General features: G+C 35.8%; 1 protein-coding gene across 1 annotated transcript in view; it reads right to left on the reverse strand.

Moving 5' to 3' along the window:
• LNPEP (leucyl and cystinyl aminopeptidase) overlaps positions 1 to 19,994 on the reverse strand; it is a 125,703-nt gene that overhangs the window by 52,839 nt on the left and 52,870 nt on the right. Inside the window, exons 2-6 of the mRNA XM_027838469.1 lie at positions 18,770 to 19,610; positions 16,682 to 16,820; positions 8,591 to 8,722; positions 6,615 to 6,735; positions 5,513 to 5,667 (exon numbers count right to left, since the gene is read on the reverse strand). Coding sequence (XP_027694270.1) covers positions 5,513 to 5,667; positions 6,615 to 6,735; positions 8,591 to 8,722; positions 16,682 to 16,820; positions 18,770 to 19,610 — 1,388 coding nt within the window. The remainder of the gene's footprint in view (positions 1 to 5,512; positions 5,668 to 6,614; positions 6,736 to 8,590; positions 8,723 to 16,681; positions 16,821 to 18,769; positions 19,611 to 19,994) is intronic.

The raw sequence follows: 19,994 nt of genomic DNA on the forward strand, positions 1-19,994 counted from the left end.
CATAAATTTTCCTTGGTGTCCTCATTTATTCCTAGTCTTCAAAAATTTGTAAATGTTATGGATTACAGTCTGCACGTGCCCAGAATGTACCTGTTCATTACCTTTATGTGATATCTATTTTTAATTTTTCAGAAAGTGTTTCATTTCATGCCCTTTAGTCATATACTGCCATTGGTGGTATATGGAATATGAACACTGGTATTAAAAAGATTGGGTCTTTGTTTCTGGGATCATTACAGGAGCTTTGCAATTTCCTAACAGAGATCCAGGCCACTCTTTCTGTATAAATTTTGACCTAACTCAGAAATTTTTACTGCTTGTCCCAGATAGTAAATGTGCATGTTACATGTGTATATGTACATTATTTCTCTCTATCTATCTATCTAAAGGGTGTCCATCTAACTGCATATCATATTTTGAGTAATACACATTATTTATATACTTGGCTCTTCCTGTGTGAATGATTAGGCCCCGGTTTCTAAACTGTGTGCTATAACACCCTGGGTTGCAGCAAACTTGCCAGGGCCACCATGGGATATTTACAGTTTGAAACAAACACAGAGACAGTCAACATCTGTTGGATACTGCGAACTACTTGCTTGAAGTAGTTAAGTTTCAACATTAGATCATGCTACATTCCTTTTGATGACATTTGCCAAAGTATGAGACAGGTTTTGGTTTAGTTGTATTTTAGGCTATGCCAATAACGTTTCAAACTTTCTCATTTGCAACATCATCTTTGTTTAGTTGCATTTTCAGTGATTGCTGTGATAAAAAAAAAATATGGTGCAAAAATCAATATAAATGAGGAAATGAGGGTGACTATCTAATCTGATTCCAAGGTTTGAGAAGTTATAAAATGCCCAACAGGCACACATATTCCATTAGTAAGTAATTGCAGTTATTTAAGAATGAAATAAAAAATATTTCCCCAATTTATGAGTATTATTTTTTAAATTGCTACTAAGTTGTCAGGACACAAATACTTGTTAAGTTGTTTGGACCTAAACACTTAATAAACAATTATTGGGTATTTCTTTTGGTCTAGTGACTCCATGAAAAAAATAAGGAGTCTCTAAGGACATCATGAAAGTCTGGGACCCCCCAAGTTAAGCCAAATTTTTTTGAATGATTCCGTATCTCTTCCTGAAGGCTCCACAGATTTGAACTCAGGAAGATGAGTCTTCTTGACTCCAGGCCTGGCACTCCCTCCACTGAACCACTGCCCTAAGTGACACCAGCCTAATTTAGCTGCTTTTCTCATCCCCACTCTCTTTAGTAGCCTTTCTATCTCCTCTACAAGCAAATACAAGGCTGTAATGTTAAATCCAAGTGTGATAGCTTTACTATCCTTTATGTTTAAAACAATTCAATTGGTTTAAAAAAAATCTTTGCAGCTTTTCTTCTACTTGCTGTCTTTCTTCCATTTTCACACTTGATTGGTCTTGGGATGACTTCTGTTAGTAAAATCTTGCCAAGCTATCTTTTAAACTATTTTTACTACCCACAACTCCTCTATTTTATGAGGAAACACTGTAGGTGAGTGATTTTCCATCAATCTTTTCTGTAAAATTTTATAAACCAATTTATATTCTAAAATGGTGTTTCCTTTATGTATCATCTCTCCCCACAGCAAACAAGTAAAACAGCTGCTAACTTCTTTGGCTTTTTTAGCTTCACTATGTAAATTCATTTATTTGAGTTAAATATTTTTATGAAATTATCATAGTCTGCATTTGTGTCTGTTCTTTACTAGTACTGGTAACTTAGTTACTAGTTAGTAACTACAGTTAGTCAGGACTATAGTCAATAGTCAGGACTGAGTTGTTTCAATGAGGCACCTTGTCATATAGCTTTGATCTTTGCCCTAAAAAGTCTGACTAGATGGAGAGTTGATTATGGAATGACTCCCAAATAAGTAATGAGCAATTTCCTATCTGCTAAAATATAATCAGTCTCATTTTCCATGTCCAGGACCTACCAATTCTTTTCCCGAAAAAAAGACTCCTGATATGTAACTTCAGGCATCTGTGTAGTCTACAAGTGTCTGTCTGGCTTCTGTCACTCCTTATTCCTGCTTCATATATTCTAATATACCTTTTGCTCTTCACTTTTTCTTATAGTCAGAATCACCAAATATCTATCTATCTATCTATCTATCTATATATATATGAAATTTTAATTTGGGAAGTTTCATTGAGTTCTTTACGGAACTTCTCTACTTTTTCATCCTCTGCAGTGGATGTTGGTACATACACTGCAATTATTTTCATAGTGATCTCTTTGCAAATACTTATCATAAACTATAATACAAAAATGAGCAAATATTCCATGAAATGTTCACCTATGATTCTATGTTGTTTCTTGATGCTAATTGATTGTGTGCTAAAATTAATTCTGACAATTCCTCTCCCCCCCAAAAAAAACCCAAAAACAAACAAAACTGTGGGCTATCCAAAAGCAACCAGTGGTACAGTGAATAAAGCACTGAGTTTGGAGTCAGGAAATCCCAAGTTCAAATTTTGCCTCAGACACTTACGTGTTGTAGGATTCTGGGAAACTCATTTAATCTCACTCAGCCCATTTCTTCAGCAGTAAAATGAGGTGGTTGGGTTCACTGGCCTTTAAAGTCCTTTCCTAATCTTAATTTATGATCCCTCCATTTAGCAGCAAATTCTTTTTTTATTAATTTCATTTACAGTTAGAGTGTTTGACAAGATATTGCTTAAAAATTCTGCATGTAGATTCATTACTGATAGTGGTCTATAGTTCTCATAATTATCATAAATAATTATTAATTGTTTCTTTCATTTCTTTTATTACTTTATTCTCTCTGGTTTGGGTACAAAACTATGATTGTTGAATAAATAGAACTTAGGTGAGTCCCACTCTCTTACTTTTTCAGAATAATTTACGTAATATTGGTATTAATTGTTCTTTAAAGGATTAATAATATTTTCCTGTAAATCCATCAAGATCAGGATTTTAATAGCTAGTTTGAATTCGTTTTCTGAGATTGGATTAATTAAGTTCTCTATTTGGCACTCTATTATTTTGAGTATCTTACATTTTTTTAGGATAACCTTTTATGGTTTTTAAGTATTAGTACAAATTTTAAGTATTCCCAATATTGTTAGTATTTAACTGTGCACTGTTTTGATAATTTTTAATTTAATTCTGGTTTTGCTGTGATCTTACCTTGTTCATTTGTTATTTGTTCATCTGATTACTCACTCTCTTCCTTAAAACTGGTTTGGCTCAAGGTTTATGCATTTTGTAATTCCCTAGTGATTCCATTCAGAAGATGCCATAAGTCTTTTTAGCTCTAATTTCTCCAGCAATTTGTTTAATTCTTTATTTTCCCTTTTGTTGATCTTTCTATTAGATTTATCCAACTCTGTGAGAGGAACATTAAAGTCTCCTACTATTTTTATTACTAGCTATGTCTTTTTAAAATATGATGTCAAGATTGATATAATTTAGTTCCTCCAGTAGTCACCGAACAAGGATCTCTGATTTAGAGCACTATCAAGTTAAAATTCATATACAATTTAAAAAGATGTGATTCTTAGTTCCCTCTGTTCCCTTTTCTTTTTATTAAAAAATAAGTTCTCACTGATGTCTTGTTTCTTATATCATCATAGTTACCCCTGATCTCCTTCTCCCACCCTTCCCCAAAGAACCATCCCATATAACAAAGTATTTTTTTTAAAGAGAAAAAAAATCAGCACAACTGATCAATAAGTTGAAAAAGTTTGAAAACATGTACAATGTGTAACACCTATGGATCTCCTACTTCCATGAAAGGATGTTTTGGAGGTGTATTCTCATATCTCTTTGAGTCTTGCTTGACCTTTATAATTTTGTTACATTGGTGTATGGTTTTTCTTTCTCTTTACATTGTTGTAGTTATTATGTATGTTGTTTTCTTGGCTCTGCTTACGTCACTCTGCATCAATTCATAGAGATCTTTGCATGCTTCACTGTATTCCTCACACACACTGTTTCTTACAACATGGTAGTATTTATTACATTCATGTGCCACAATTTGTTTTGCCGTTTCCCAACTGATGGGCTTCTACTTTATTCCACAACCCTTCAAATATTGACTATTGTCATCTTTTGTCAACTTTGTCAATTTGCTGGGTGTAAGGTAAAACCTCAGGGTTGTTTGATTTACATTACTGTTTTTATTGGTGATCTAGATCATTCTTTCATGTGATTATAAATACTTTGAAATTCTTTTGGGAACTGTTTGGTTACATCCATTGGCCACTATCTATGGTGACATGGTTAATCTTATGTGTATGTGTGTGCGTATATGTGTGTGTGTGTATATACATATATTCATTCATTCATTGTTTATATTCCTTGGATACCAAATGCTTATCAGAAATTTAATATAAAGATTTTTTTTCCCTATATGACCCTGTCCCTTCTTATTCTTAGTGCATTATGTTATCTGTACAGAAGTTTTCTGGTTTCAGGTAATCAAAGGTGTCTACTTCATCTTTTACAATCGTCTCTATCTCTTATTTGGCTAAGAAGATATCTCCTACTCATAGCTGTGAGAGGTATAGGATCTGTTTCTCTTTTAGTTTTTTTATAGTCTCATCAATAATATTAAGGTCCATCTAGAATGTATTGAAGAATATGGTGTCTCTGCTTCATCACTCTACCAATGTCACTAGCAGAAAGAGGCAACACAAGAGTATAGAACATTGTGATGTTTCTTTGGTTCATACAGTGGCAAGACCAAAAAATTTATAACCAAGTGCCCAACCTACTGATGATGAACATCTCCACACTTAGCTAGGTTGGTCTTTGGAGAGTATATTCAGTCTGTTGCTGGGATCATACCTAAAATCTTTCCATCGTGGCAGATTTTCCAAAGCTAGCATTTTTTGGAGAAAAGCAATATGAAAGAAGACTAGGTACAAAAGCAGGAATTAGATTGTAGAGAGCTTTAAATGCCAGGCTAAACAATGTCTATTTTATCCTAGGAGCCACTGAAGAGTTCTGAGTAGGGAAATGAAATGATCAGATTGTGTTTTATGACAATCAATTTGGCACTTATATGAAGGAAATACTGGAGACAGGGGGACCATTGTAATAGTCTAGGCTAGAGTCAATGAGAGCTTGAAATATGATATGGGCATGTTAGCAGAAAAATACACCACAGTGATGATGTAGAGGATGATTGGCAGTTGATTGGATATGTTGGGGTCAGGTGAAGAAGAAGGAGATGAGAAGAAGAGTCAAGATGGTTGACTAGGAAGACGGTGTCGTATTGCCCCTCAACTGAAATAAAGAGGCTTGGAAGAAAGAGGGGTATGGGGAACCATGAGTTGTGTTATGGAGAAAAGCATCAGGTATTGGTTAGAAAGCTAAGTATAAGTTATAGAAACTTCTATTATATACAAAAAGGCCAATTTTTACATTGTAAAACATTATTAGTATTAGGAAACAGATAATAGACATGGAATTTAGTTAAATATTCTAGTTGTAATACCTGGTGGGCCAGTTCATGCGCAATTATTCTCGCAACCAGCTTTCTATCCATCACTGAAGAAGTGTTAATATCATACAAGAGCGTTTCTTCTCGGAAAGTGATCAAACCCCAATTTTCCATAGCTCCAGCTTGAATGTCAGGAATAGCTACCAAATCTTGAAACAAAGAAAAAAAGGTGACCCAGTTTTTTTTTCCCCTGCTTAAATATAGCAACCATTTCTCCTTTCTAATTTAAGTAAAATGCTTTCATCATTGGCTTATCACCACAAAGAAGGCTCTAAGTCTCTTGCTAGAACACTGACACCCCATCCCCTTGCCACCTTCTTACCTTGAGCACAACACTTTCTATCAATCTACCTGGCAGCTGAGAAAGATGGGATCAAAACCCATTTGGAGCTTAGATTTTACGGCTACTTAGCAAAGAAAAGGAAAAAATCCACTTTCTCCAAAAAGGATCATTCTCCAAAGGGGAGGAGGATATAGTTAAGACAGTCTTCTGTCAACCAATATGCAGCTCTTATCAAATAAGTAAGTTTTCTTTCTTTGTAGAAGAGCTACTAGCATGTTACATTTTAATTACTAAGTTTCCAGTAAACAAATTTCAATTTGAAAGTTCAGTTTACGTCTTCAAACTGCCATATATATGTGGGTATCCATATATAGTCGCGCGTGCGCGTATTTGTGTGTATGTGTGCATGTCTACCTCCAATGCCACAATCTTTCAAATTTCCAAGTATCTTAGTTGTGGCATACAATCAGCCTATATCAAGATAGTTATTTAGTAACCATATTCATGTGAAGAATATTTCTGTCATATTTTCTCTTAAGATATGCAGGACATGGGGCAGCTAGGTGGCTCAGTGGATAGAGAACCAGCCCTGAAGTCAGGAAGACCTAAGTTCAAATCCGGCCTCAGACCAAACACTTGACACGTACTAGCTGCGTGACCTTGGGCAAGTCACTTAACCCTGATTGCCTCAGCAAAAAAAAAAAAAAAAGAAAAGAAAAAGAAAAACAGACATGCAGGACACAAATGTAGCTCCCTGACAAACGAATGCTGTAAACTTAAAAGAAGGCAAGGGAAATAGGATGACATTTTTACCTAATTTCTGAAGAGGGTACTTGATTTCAAAATAGTGCTGATAAAATTCAAGAAGCTTCACTGCTGTATCAAGAGCAGATTTGGCTTGGTCAATCTTCTCTGGCACAGTGTAAATGGAAACCTAAAACCAAGTTACAAAGAAACGCTATTTACAACAAAAATTCAAATGTAATTGGAGTAGAAAGGAATTGAAATTTCTCGGTCAAGTCCACAAGTTCAATGGAAAACTGCTCACAGTAATCCTGTACTGGAGAACACACTGTCCTCAAGGTGAGACCTGGAGTCTAGTTCCACCTCCCTTCCGGGACCCTGACCACAGACTCATCATCTATAAAACCCAACAGGGGTTGTACCATCGATCAACGTCAACTAGTGATAACAGGAAAAGAACTGAAGAGATAGTTCCTACCTTCAAGGAGCTTAACTCTACTAGAGGATATAACTTGTTCAAAGATGGGCAAATACAGGATTTGTAGAAAAGAAATGCTCAGTGATTTGGGGGTGGGAGCACTAGTAACTGAGGGAATCAGGAAAACAATCAACAAGCATTTATTAAGCATCCACTATGAGTCAAACACTATGCTAAGCCCTAGAGATATACAGATGATATCCAGGGACATAACATATATACAAAATAGGCACATGTAAAATAAATGTGAGGTAATTGGGTGGGGGGGCACACTTGCAGAAAAGACCTCACGCATTTTGATGGAAACTAGGGATTCTATAAGGCAAAGGTGCATTCTAGGTATGGGGGACAACTTTCGCAAAGTACAGAGATGGGACATACACACATATATGTATGTATATATACATATGGATCATGTATGGAGAACAGCAAGAATGTAAATTTGGCTTGAGATGCCAAACAGAAGAGTTTGTGTTTATCTGGTCCTAGAGGTAGTAAGTATTGACGAGAGAAGGGGGAGGGAGTGAGAAAGGGAGAGAGGGAGAGAGAGAAAGAGGGAAAGAGGGAGAGAGGGAGAGAGAGAGATACAAACAGAGACAGAGAGAGACTGAGAGACAGAGAGAGGAAGTATGGGCGCATGTATATAGGATGAAGTAGAGAGAGACTTAAGACAGGAAGTCAGAAAGTAAGCTCTTACAATAGACCAGATAAGAAGTGATGGAGGAGGGAAGTAGTAAAGAGTAAAAAGGAGTCAGATGTGAGAGATGTGTAGAGGTAAAATTGACAAAACTTGCTCACTGCATGGTTATGTGGGGTGAAGAAGACATTCACACATTTATACACATGGACACATGCACACATGTATACACACACATATATTTCAGACCAGCCTCAATTAGCAGTGTCCTATACATTTTGTAGAAAAAAATCAGATTGAAGTTGTGCTGTGGTTTAATGATTTTTTTTCTTAAATAAGAAACCAAAATCTAGCTGTATGTGTTGGGAATGGTGCCTTATGTTTACAACGTGGCAGTAAATTAGCTAACTAATGAATGGTTGTAAAACTTTATAGTAAAAGACAGTCAACCGATTAGCTAAAGAAAAACCCTACACCTTTACTACAGCGTGAGCCTGTGAAAGGACTGACTCAGCACTTTTGGAAGAAATTCAAATAAACGATCACTATGTAACAAGCATTAATGGCAAATAAAAGTAGATCTTCAAAATAAATTATTAGTCTTTATAAGAGAAGTATAAATAGAATCATAATTAATAAGTCCTTCCTATTTTTCTATAATGTGGAGAAGAGAGATTGATTCACTATGAGTTTTCTGTGCAATATTATAATAGTTTACCAAGTTTCTCTTTTAATCAATTACCTATATCAGATGAACTTTAAATTGTTTGTGTCCAGTTACTACATCAGGTCTATCATAGTCTGTTTAGGTAATAAGATAATAAGCACAAAGTAGAGTGTTTGGGGCATAAGAAATGATTAGAATTCTTAATAATTCACTCATTTGCATTCAAGTAAAACAGGTTTAAAGGCATAAATGAAATAACATACCAGAATTCCATTGGTCTCCTGGGTCATATTCTTCAATTCTCCCACAATGAAGGCAACCAGATATGTACTCATTTTCACACTCTCAAAAAATTCATCCATAATAAGCCTGCCTTCTATTTGAACAGATGATTTCTACAAAACAAAAAAGGGGGGAGGAAGCATAATAGTTATCAGAAAATACAACTGTAGGTGAAGCTGGGTGGTGCAGTGGAAAAAGCACCAGCCCTGGAGTCAGGAGGACCTGAGTTCAACTCCAGCCTCAGACACTTAATAGCTGTGTGACCCTGGGCAAGTCACTTAACCCCGATTGCTGCATTCCCCTTCCCCCCTCAAAAAACCCAAAAACCAACCAACTGTGATAAGTAAATATGAACAGTAAATATGGCAAACCTAAAGTTCATGACCATAATAAAGATGTGAGTATATTTTACATCTGTAAAATTGTAAATTTACATCACAGGTTTAGTGTCTCAGTTTCTTTAATCAATAAAATAATATCATGTGCCAATCTCCTAAGAAATGTACAAGAATTCAAAACAGAAGTGTAGGTTAGTTTATTTTATATTTCATTACAATTAATCAAGTGCTTTCCTCACACACCTTGATGAAATAAGCAGTATAAGTATTATGCCCATTTGACATATAGGGAAGCTTAGGTTTTAGAAAGGTTGTGACATATGCACAGTTATTCAGATAGCAAATGACAAAGCTAAGCCTTGAACTCAGGGCTACTAATGGCAAATCCAGTGCTCTTTCCACCCTACCATGCTACTTCGCCACATGAAGAGTTGAGTACTCCACAAGTTAGTAAAACTCAACTTAACTGGCACAGACACCACTTCAATTTGTATACTGTTTTTTGTTGTTGTTGTTGTTTTTGGTGAGGCAATTGGGGTTAAGTGACTTGCCCAGAGTCACACAGCTAGTGAGTGTTATGTGTCTGAGGCCGGATTTGAACTCAGGTCCTCCTGACTCCTGGGCCGGTGCTCTATTCACTGCGCCACCTAGCTACCCTATACCACTTCAATTTGAAGGCTGAATAAGGAGATGTGGTTATATTGTTGGACACAGAGAGTTAAGAATTCTCCTCCTCCCCCATCCTATAGGAATGAACAATATTGCTGTCTAGTGCCATATGGATTGGACTACTGATTGGATTTCTGATTATAAATTAAGCAAAAGTAGCTACCTAGTAAACAAAGCACAGTTCATACTTCTTAGCTGTTTTATTCTCTTGTTCATCATTTTCAGAAAGTGGGAGTGAATTCCAAAAAATGCATGAAGAGTTCTCTAAAACCTACAAAGTACTATATTAATATATATCTTTTGAATAGATATAAAACACACTAACGGGAATCACAGAATTTCAAAGGTAGAAGGAACCTAAGAGGCCAAAATATAGTCCAATTTGTACTAACCACAAAAACAAAAAAATTTCCTTTACAACACACACAACAAATAATCATCTAGCCTTTTCTCCTAGAAGATCTTAAGTGAAGGGGGAACCCACCATCCCCTGAGAAAGCCCACTCAAATTTTGGATAGCTCTTATTGTCATGAAGTTTTTCCATTAATAAAGACTGGAAACAGCTAGGTGATATACTAGAATTCAGGGGAGATGAACCTGTGAATAGATACAATGCTGGAGCTCTGATTCAGGAAGACCTGAGTTTGAATCCTGCCTTGGACACTTACTAGCTGTCTGAACCTGGGAAAGTCACTTAGCTTCATTCAGCCTGTTTCCTTATCTGCAAAATAAGGAGGTTGGATCGCCTCTTTCAAAGATGGCTCCTAAGTTCTCCAGTTTTCAATACATGACTAAATTTGCTTCGTTGTAACTTCCATTCACTGCTCATAGCTTTATCTGAAGCCAAGAGACTAACTCCTCTTCCAAATCAAAGTCCTTCACCTTAATGATGACAACTACCACATCTCCCTCCTCCTTACCTCCTCTAAGTTTTTTAACATCCAGCTTTCTACGGAATGAATCTGAGGCCCTTCAGTATCCAGAACTTCCTGCTCTGAGAACTCTTCAGGCTAGGAACAAACTTCCTAAAAGTCCCAGAACAGAAACCAATCCTCCAAATATGGTCTGACCGAGACAGAATACAGTGGAATTAGGACATCCATATTCCTGGATGTTCTGTCTCTCCTAATACTAGCTAAGATTACATTAGCTTTCTTGGCTACCATATCATACTGTTGAATTATAATGAACCTATACACTAAAACCATTTTTAGACAAATTATCTAAACCACTCTCTCTCCTTTCTTCCGTTGTCTCATGTAGTACTTGAAAAGTTAGTTTAATGAATCTAAGTGTGCAAAATGACATTTATCCCTATTAAATGTCCTCATGTTTGAGTGAGCCTGATGTTCTAGCATATCAAAATCTTTTTGCATCCTTTTATCCAATGTGTTATTGATTCTTTCCAGCTTTGTAATTTGCAAATCTGAAGCATGTTATGTATGCTTTTATTCAAATCACTGGGAAAAAATGTTAAACAACACAGGGCAAAGCAAAGATTCCTAAGGTACTCCATTAGAAGCTTCCTTCTAGATGACACTAAAACATCAATGATTATTTTTTGAGTCTTGCCATTCAACCTTATGGAATTACCATTTGCCAAAGTTTAGCCCACATATTTCCATTTTTTATACATAAATAGTATAAAAGACTATCAAATCTAGTAACCCTGTTCCCCTTCACACACACCAGCCCCCCCAAAGGAAATTATATTAGTTTAGAATAACCTCTTCTTGTTAAAGCCAGCTGACTCTTAGCAATCGTTGCTTCCTTCTTCTAAATGTTTCTAAACTGTTCATTTATAATACATTTTAGAATTCTGCCAGGAAGTGAAGTTCACTGGCCAAAGAGAAGCAATATTTGTCCAACCCTAATTTTGTGGTCCCCCTTTATGATTTTCCAAGATTGTTGACAATGATTCAGCAACCATATCTACCAGTCTGGTCAAGACCTCAGGATGTATCACTTGGGTGAAGTAACTTGAACTCATCAAAGGTAACTGGAAAAACTAGAAAATAGTCTGGCAGAAAGTAGGCATAGACCAAAATTTCATACTGTATACAAAGATAAGGTCAAAATAAGTACACGATTTAGAGATAGAGGATGATATCTTAAGCAAATTAGGAGAACATGGAAAAAAATTACCTATTACATCCATGGATAGGGGAAGAGTTCATGACCAAACAAGAGATAGAAATGGATAATTTTAATTATATAAAATTAATTTTTTTTGCATAAACCAAACCAATGCAGCCAAAATTAGAAGAAAAGCAGGAAACTTGGGGGATTTTTTTTCAGCAAATCTCCCTAATAAAAGTTTCATTTCCCAAACATATAGGGAACTGAGTCAGATTTATAACAATAAGAGCTACTTCCCAAATGATAAATGATCAAACAATATGAAGAAGATGTCTTCAGAGGAAGAAATCAAATGAGCACAGTAACCTAATGTTTGATAAACCTAAAGATCCCGGCTGTTGAGACAATAACTCATTATTTAGCAAAAACTGATTAAGTTTTGCTTCCTCATTACCTAGGCTTATTCCTTCGACTTCTTTTTCTTATCTTATTGCTATAGCTAGTATTTCTAATACAATAATGAATAATCATGGTGATAATAGACAATCTTGTTGCATCCCTGATCTTACTAAGAAGGCTTCTAATTTATCCTCATTACAATAATGCTTGCTCTTGGTTTTAGACAGACAGTACTTAATCATTTTAAGAAACGCTCCCAAACTTAGATTTTTAAAAGACCAGGACAGAAGACAGAAATAAGGGCAGATAGCAAGAGCATGAATATAAAAGTGTCACAGTCATTTAAAAATAGGACCAGGAACATGTAAACACAGAATGAGCTGAGGTTGGTGAGAAAAAAAAAAGGGAGGGATAACAAAGAGGAGTTTTGTGTCTTTTTTTTTAAGTTGTATAAGGAAAAGAAGATTATCAAAGAAGGAAGTGGGCTGCTGGTCATGGTGGAAAGGATGATGATAACTAGACAGAGAGAAAAGAAAAAAGCCCAATTTTTCTTTTGTTTCTGATTTCTTTGCCAAGGAAAATAATCTATGGACAGAATAAAAATGGCTAATAGCAATTTTATATCCAATATAAGTAAGAAGAAACTAGAGTTAGGGTAACATTTTGCATGACTTCATATGAATAATGGTTATCATATTTCTAGCGTTATCAATGGGTGGGAGGGGGGAGGGCAGAGAGAGAATCTGGCAGTGAAAATAAAAATAATTTTTTTAAAATGTCACCTGATCACACACATTACCTACATGTAATTAATTTCTAAATTTCTGGCTTAGCTGCATGTGTTCCCAGGGTACCTACTTGTATTGTCACCATATGTATAAGATACAAGTATGCTACTCCACATGCCTGACCTGTCACATGCATTCCCTATGTGTACATCCCTCAAGTGTGATCAATATGCATGGCCATTTTCTTTACTGATGGTATATTTAGGGCAAAGTGCCCCAGCTATGACTGAAATGTATCTGGTTACTCTTCTTACTTGGGTAGTTCATTTGTCTTTGCTTTAATCTACATGTCCTTTGATGAATAAAAGTAAACATATTGGTTTAAAAAAAATCTATGTTGGTCGATGAGTTAAGTTTCCTATACATCCACAATGGGCTCCTTAGACAACTCTGCTTATTTCTCCTCAGTGGAGCTGTTTCTTTTTGTGTCCTCAGAATTTCATTCTGGAGAGGCTTCTATCTTGGGATTTACATCCTGTAAAATTTTAGGCCATAAGATTCTATTTATCCTTTCCTAAACTGGGCATTTTTATAAAAAAGACACAAATAAGCTGGACAGTGTTGGTACTACCTATGAAATCAGCTTTTATATGATGTAATCAGTGGCAGAGGTTATTTGTGCCAATATACAAATATATTGCTGCCATACTTCTTGATGATAATTGAATTACTAGTACAAAACTCACGATAAATCTGATAGATGTATAGGTGATAGAGGTGGTCAATACAGGCAAACATGTGCATAACAAAAACCTAGTTATCAGATCTATACAATCAGGTAGTTGACATTCTTATGGGTTTAGGAGTGCTCATTATTAATTCAAGATGGAGTCCATCATGTCAAGAGGGTTCCTATGAAAACAACATTACTACAATCACACACAAACACAAACATGTCAGTGACATATCATGTTTCTTTTGAGTAAAGCATAATCAACCACAGCTACGTTACAGTCATGGATCTCATCCCACCAAGCCTCAGTGATATCTATGAAATAAAATTTATCTCATTGTATATCTATTTAATGTTCTTTAGTCAAACTTTCGTCTTAGACATCTAAGACTTTTTTTTATCAGTAGTTCCTTTCTTGGGTTTTGTCTCCTGTAAATTTCTGGAATCATCTATAAGCTAATCTTCATTTTCCTACATTTTAGCTGTTCTCTATAGTATCCACTTGGGGGAATGTATGTATGCAGTTTTCTTCTTCCATCCCTTCCAGCTTGAAGTTGTTCTGATTAGCTTTACAGAACTCTAAGCAGATGCACTCCATCCTTGTCCCGGAACCCATCATTCCTATAGTTTAAGCCATTTTCCAGACATCCAAACCCTTTCTCAGCAATCATCTTCTTCACCAGCTGTCAACTCCCCAAATCTGTCTCCGTCTTCTAAGTCCCTTATGTTTGATGGGCAGCCATCACTGGCATTCCCAAGAGGGCTTAGGTTTCTTGTCCAAGATTTTGTAATTTCTAGTAATCCTTTCTAGGTTTCTTCTGGCATTATCTTTTGGGTAGCAATCATCCAAGTTGACAAGTCTTTGGAAGTTCTCTGTTAGGTCTTAGGTATATGCTTTGGGAAGGCAATAAACTTCTCTGTTGTTATTATTAGGTTGAAAATAGCTGCTTCAGTACTCTTCAAAGAGGAGTCCCTAGCTAACACTATTTGTCTCTTTTTCCTTTGATTGTTATTTGATAATATCTTACCCTGAAGTACCTATGGATCCACATCATTGTTCCTCGGAGTACAAACAGTTAATTCCTTTTCAGAGTGCCCAGATCCCTTACTTCTTGGCTCCAAACACACTCAGCGGCTCTTCACTCTTCCTTTGTGCTACATCCTTCTCAAGAGATTATTTCAATCAGGTAATAAATGTTTTGTTTCATGGGTTAAAAAAATAAATTATGAGATTCATGACAATTCAGAGAAGGCTGGTCTTACAATCCATACAGGAAAAAAAAAACTTTAAAAATGCCTTTCCAGATTATGCCATGAAGTTGGATGCTCAATCCATTGGATCAGTACACCAGTTCATATCTTTAGGACAGAAACTAAGGAAGGACAATACGTTGGGCCATGAATTAAATGGGAAGATGAGAGTAATCTAGATTCCATTTGGGAAGCTGATCAGTGCTTTTAACAATCCCAATCTTCTCTCCAATGCAAAGACCAGTCTTTTCAACACCGGGAATAATGTATTGTTTCACATTAAGGAACATCAAAATTGTTGAGGAATTAAAATTGGAGATGACCCAAAGGACAATACAGATTTGGGGGCAAATAGGCTGTATTATATCTCTAATGATGACCTCCATTCATGAAGTGCCATAAGGCACATCACTGAGGAAATACACAATTGGAAAAGACAAGGGCTTGTTTATGTAATGAAAATGAGATCAAAGAGAGTACTCTACTGGTTCTGCTTTTTTTTCCACCTTGTATTATTCCAAAAAAATTGTTTCAGTTTTTTATGTTTACTATATTCATTTTTAATTATAAGTTCCTCCCAGCCTTACAAATAATGCTGCTATAAAAAAACTTTGAACAAATTTCTTTTTTTGTTGATATATGATAATGCTTTTAGGTTATATTCCAACAACTAAATTAATGGCTCAAAAGGCATGAATGTTTTTTATAACTTTTACTATGTGCTGCCAGGCTACTCTTCAAATTTTTTTTTTTACAAGTTTGCAAATTTACCAGCAATGAATGAGCGCTCTTGTGGCTATGTGCCATACCCAGAATTGCATATGCATTACTTCTAATTATTTTTTGCCAATTTAATAAAAATGAGATGCTACTTCAGTTGTTTTAATTTATAGCTCTTTGATTATAAGGGTAAGCATTTTTCAAATGATTATTAAAGATGTTTTCATTCCTTTGAAAATTTATTATTTTTTATTATTTATTTATTGTAGATTGGGGTTTTTATGTGATGAATAATTTTTTCTATGTTTTTTCTTTTAAAATATTTTTTACCATTCAAATTTTTTGTAATCCACCATTTACCTTGTCTTTAATAATTCTTTCTATGTGTTAAAAAAAGAAAAAAAGGCAATACCTTCTTCACAAATGAGAGAAGTATATTATTCCAAGGCAGATCTCCACCTTTTAAAACAGCTTTTAAAAAATATTTTAAGTGTCCCATCCAACCAGAATTCACTAAAGCATGTGGTACAGTGTTAAGATACAGGTCTAAATCAATTTCTTGTCAAACTGCTAACCAAATGAACCAAATACATTTTAGAAAATAATAACTCCTTCCTCTGCTTTTTATTTTCTGTAGGTTTACCAACCACTAATCTTCCTGCAAACATTTTAAGTTTCTTAATAGGTTTTCTAAGCAAGAATACAAACATATACTAAGACACTTTAAGTCGTGCCTTCTCATCTAGTAGAGAATGTACAGTTATTCCTTCCATATCATGGGAGTTAGGGGTGTGGCGCCCCCAGGATCTGGAAAATCCACATAAAATTTTTTGGCCCTCCCTTCATATCTGAGAGAAGGGGTCAGAATTTTATGGGGTGTTTACAGTACCTTACTGTAAAATTTGGATTAAGTATTTGGTCATAGGCTCTGTGTCATCTGCTGGCATTCATGTGTCATCTGCAGCTTTCACAAAACTCCAAAAAAATTCCCATTTAATTTCTTAGGCTGACTCATGATATATCGAAACTGCAATGGGGAAAGTCTCAATGTGGAAGGGATAACTGTACTATATTCATTGCCATAGCTGAGATGAAACAAAGCAATGAGAAAGACTCATAAAAAAAGTATTCACATTCAAGGAACAAAACTTTACCTTGGGCATATTTGATAAAGCTGTGTATTGTTCCTCCCTCACAATCTTGATGATAAATGTTGCTTTAAATGCTGGTTCATCAAAACAAGGAAAAGCAGACCTTGCTGCAAGAGGTTCAAACTGAGTTGCTGCAAAGTACCTAAAATAACATGAAAAATGCATGAAAAATATTGCAAACAATAAGGTGTCACCAGCCAGTCTGTGCCACTGTGATTTCACTTTATCAATGGCAAACTCATTATTAATGGTCGAATTTTAAAATCAAGAACCAAAAACCTCAGTGTTCAAATTATACACACTGATCTCTTTTCTTTTTCAACCTGAGATAAACTTAAAAAAAAAAAAAAGTTTTTCTCTCTCCTGCTCCTTTACTGAGACATGTGAGAATTATCTAAGTACTTAGGCCTCATTACTTTTTAAATTTAATTTACTATAAAGGAAGAAAAAATAAGGAAGACAGATTATGTAAAAGACCCCTAAACAAAGAAGACCTAGTGTTAACAGAGCACCTGGACATGTTCGTTCTCTTAGGCTAACTGTGTCTCTGCGACATTTTAAATGTTGCTAAATGTGGCATTCTGTACACACTTAACCACCTAAGTTACAGAAACAAACACATCTCACATCCATCCTCCCTCACTCATATGGAAACAATGCGAGTTCAGGATATCATCCATGCTATTTCAACAGATTCCTAACTGGACCCCTGGTTTCCAGTTTCTATGCTACTGCACAGATTATGCTCCCCTGGGCCTAGAACACACTCCTTCATCCATGCTTCTTGGAATCCCAAGCTTCCTTGAAGGCTTGGCTCATGGGGCAACATCCTATTGAAAAGACTTTCTTTGTGCCCTTAGTTATTAGTATTCTCTCTCTCATCAAATAAGACTACATGTGTGTGTTATATTTGTATATGTATATATAGACATATATATATATATATATATATTTACATGTTATATACTCCTCTACATGGAAAGCATGCTTGTAAAGGCACTGTTTTTAAGTTTTGTCCTTGTATCCCTGGCAAAAGTACAGTGCCTTGAACATAGGAGGCACTCATAAAAGTTTGCCAGCTCATACTGGAATACCCTATTTGGTATCTGACACAGCATCATGTAGAGTATTTTCAATAAAGAACAGTATTTTGGGTCCAGATTGTTAGGATGTAGTGATTTCTCTATGAGGAAAGTCTTTGCACCAATACAGATCTGCACTCTTCTGCAGCTGACAGTCTTAAACAATTGTCGAGAGTCCCAAAAGGCCTCTCTGACTCTAAGTCTAGAAGTAGCTATTCTGTCATTCGGACTGATGACGGTTTAGGGTGAAGATGAGATACGTAAATACAAAACGGGACAGCGTATTAAAACTTTTTAAAATAACTGACATATGATAGGCTCTGCTTAAGAAAAATTCAAAAAAATGTAAATTAATAAGAAAACTGCACAAAACATTGCAGATGAAAGCACATGCCAGACTACAAAATGTGGAACACATCTTTCACTTTTCTACCATAACTTTTTCACCTAATTGAGGTTCATCTAGATTCCCTTTTTTGCTTCAAACACAAATCCAAAGTAGGCAGTTGTGTTTTCCAAATAACCCACTAACACTAATGACATAAGAAAATACATACGGAAAACTAAATCCTTGTCATCCGATACTCCCTGCCAGTGACCAAATTTCTTCTCATTCAAATTGGAGGGAAAAAAAAAAGAAGACCCAAGAAAGAAAACAGGTGCAAGGTCTCAACCTCTCTCTCCAAAAGGAATCAAAGATGAAGTACATTAGATTTATCTCCCAGGGTTATGAAAACCTTGGGACGGCTAAAAATTAAACAATGCAAAGCCGGATCTAAATGTCAGAGAAAAGTATGCTCTGTTTGACATTAAAGTTCTATTCATTTTCAAACATATGTTCAAAGCTTTGATACCAAATGAGGAAGAAAGAATGTGTTCCGTGCATTATTCTTCCATGCAACCACCAAAGCAAACAGCTGCATCTAGTGTCTTTGATCTGGCTGACAATAAGCAAGTCTCAGAAATAACAACAGATCACAGAACAAAAGAATTTAGGGCAGCAACATACTTTTTCTCCTTATTTTCATCTTCATATGTGACTCCGTAAAATCCATAGTAGTTGGTGGACATATTGGCTGAGTAATCTATCTTCAGGGTGTAGTTGTGGCCTTCCAAAAGTGCATCAGGTGTTACAATTGCAATTTGCTCATGAAATTTATATTCCAAAATTTCAACTGGTTTCTCTTGCTTTGGAACTACTGAAGTGAAGAATACTTTGGAGATATTATGCCCAGAGCTATGCAGAATAATATTCTGAGTGGTTTTAAGGACCTGAATCTTTATCTCCACAGAACCTTCAAATTTCTTTGTGGTGAGGTTCGGGTGGATGGTGAGTTCATATTGTAATGGCATTATGTTTTGGGGAAGTCTCATCCGTGCCCAGGGAAACAACTTCCCATTACTTGCAATTGGTTGTATTAAAACCATGGACTGATTCTTTTTATGGCAGCCTTCTTTGGTAAAGGTACACCGGGGAAGAAGATAAATCACCATTATTACAGAAATAGCAACCACAAGGACAAAAGTACAAATTAGCATGGTCCTTGCAGAGGGCAGTGAACAAACCCCATCGGGACCCTGTCTATAGCCAGTTATGTTATTCCGAAGACCTGAGCTTCTGTTCATGAAAGACATGCCCAGCAATTTTGCAGACGATTCATAATCCTCTTCCTCCTCATCGATGTCGTGTTCTCCAAGACCACGAACAAGTAATCTTGACCCTCGAGGCTCATATTCCACCTCATCAGGTTCCAGGGGATGTAAACAAGGTTCTTTGGCTAAATCTACCACATCTGGCTCTTCCTCAAACATGCTGTTTTCGATCATGTTCCTGGGGAGCTGAAGCCGATCTAAAAAACAAAAACAACGTGTTTTTAAAAGTATGCTATGACTTTAATATGCATTCATCTAATAAACAGAGTGGAAAGCAGCAAGGAATAAAATGCTAATAATGAAATTATTTCAGTTGAAAGCACTCTCATTCTAGGATCCCTAATTAATTTTTTTGCCATTGCAGGGCACTGGACCCACTATATTCTTTTAACAAATTCTTATTTCCCAAAGCAAAGAGATCAAATTATTAAAAAAAAAAAAGTAGCCACCATTCTTAACACATACCATAAACCTGTTATACTGTAAACCAGGATGGTAACAGTAAAAATGAAAGATTTGACATTCAAAAAGAAGGAAGACTGGCTTTCTTAAAGGAAAAAGCGTTGTTCAGTTGTGTTCTA

This window comes from Vombatus ursinus, unplaced genomic scaffold (genome assembly GCF_900497805.2).
Source record: "Vombatus ursinus unplaced genomic scaffold, bare-nosed wombat genome assembly UNPS02014828.1, whole genome shotgun sequence".
NCBI lineage: Eukaryota > Metazoa > Chordata > Mammalia > Diprotodontia > Vombatidae > Vombatus > Vombatus ursinus.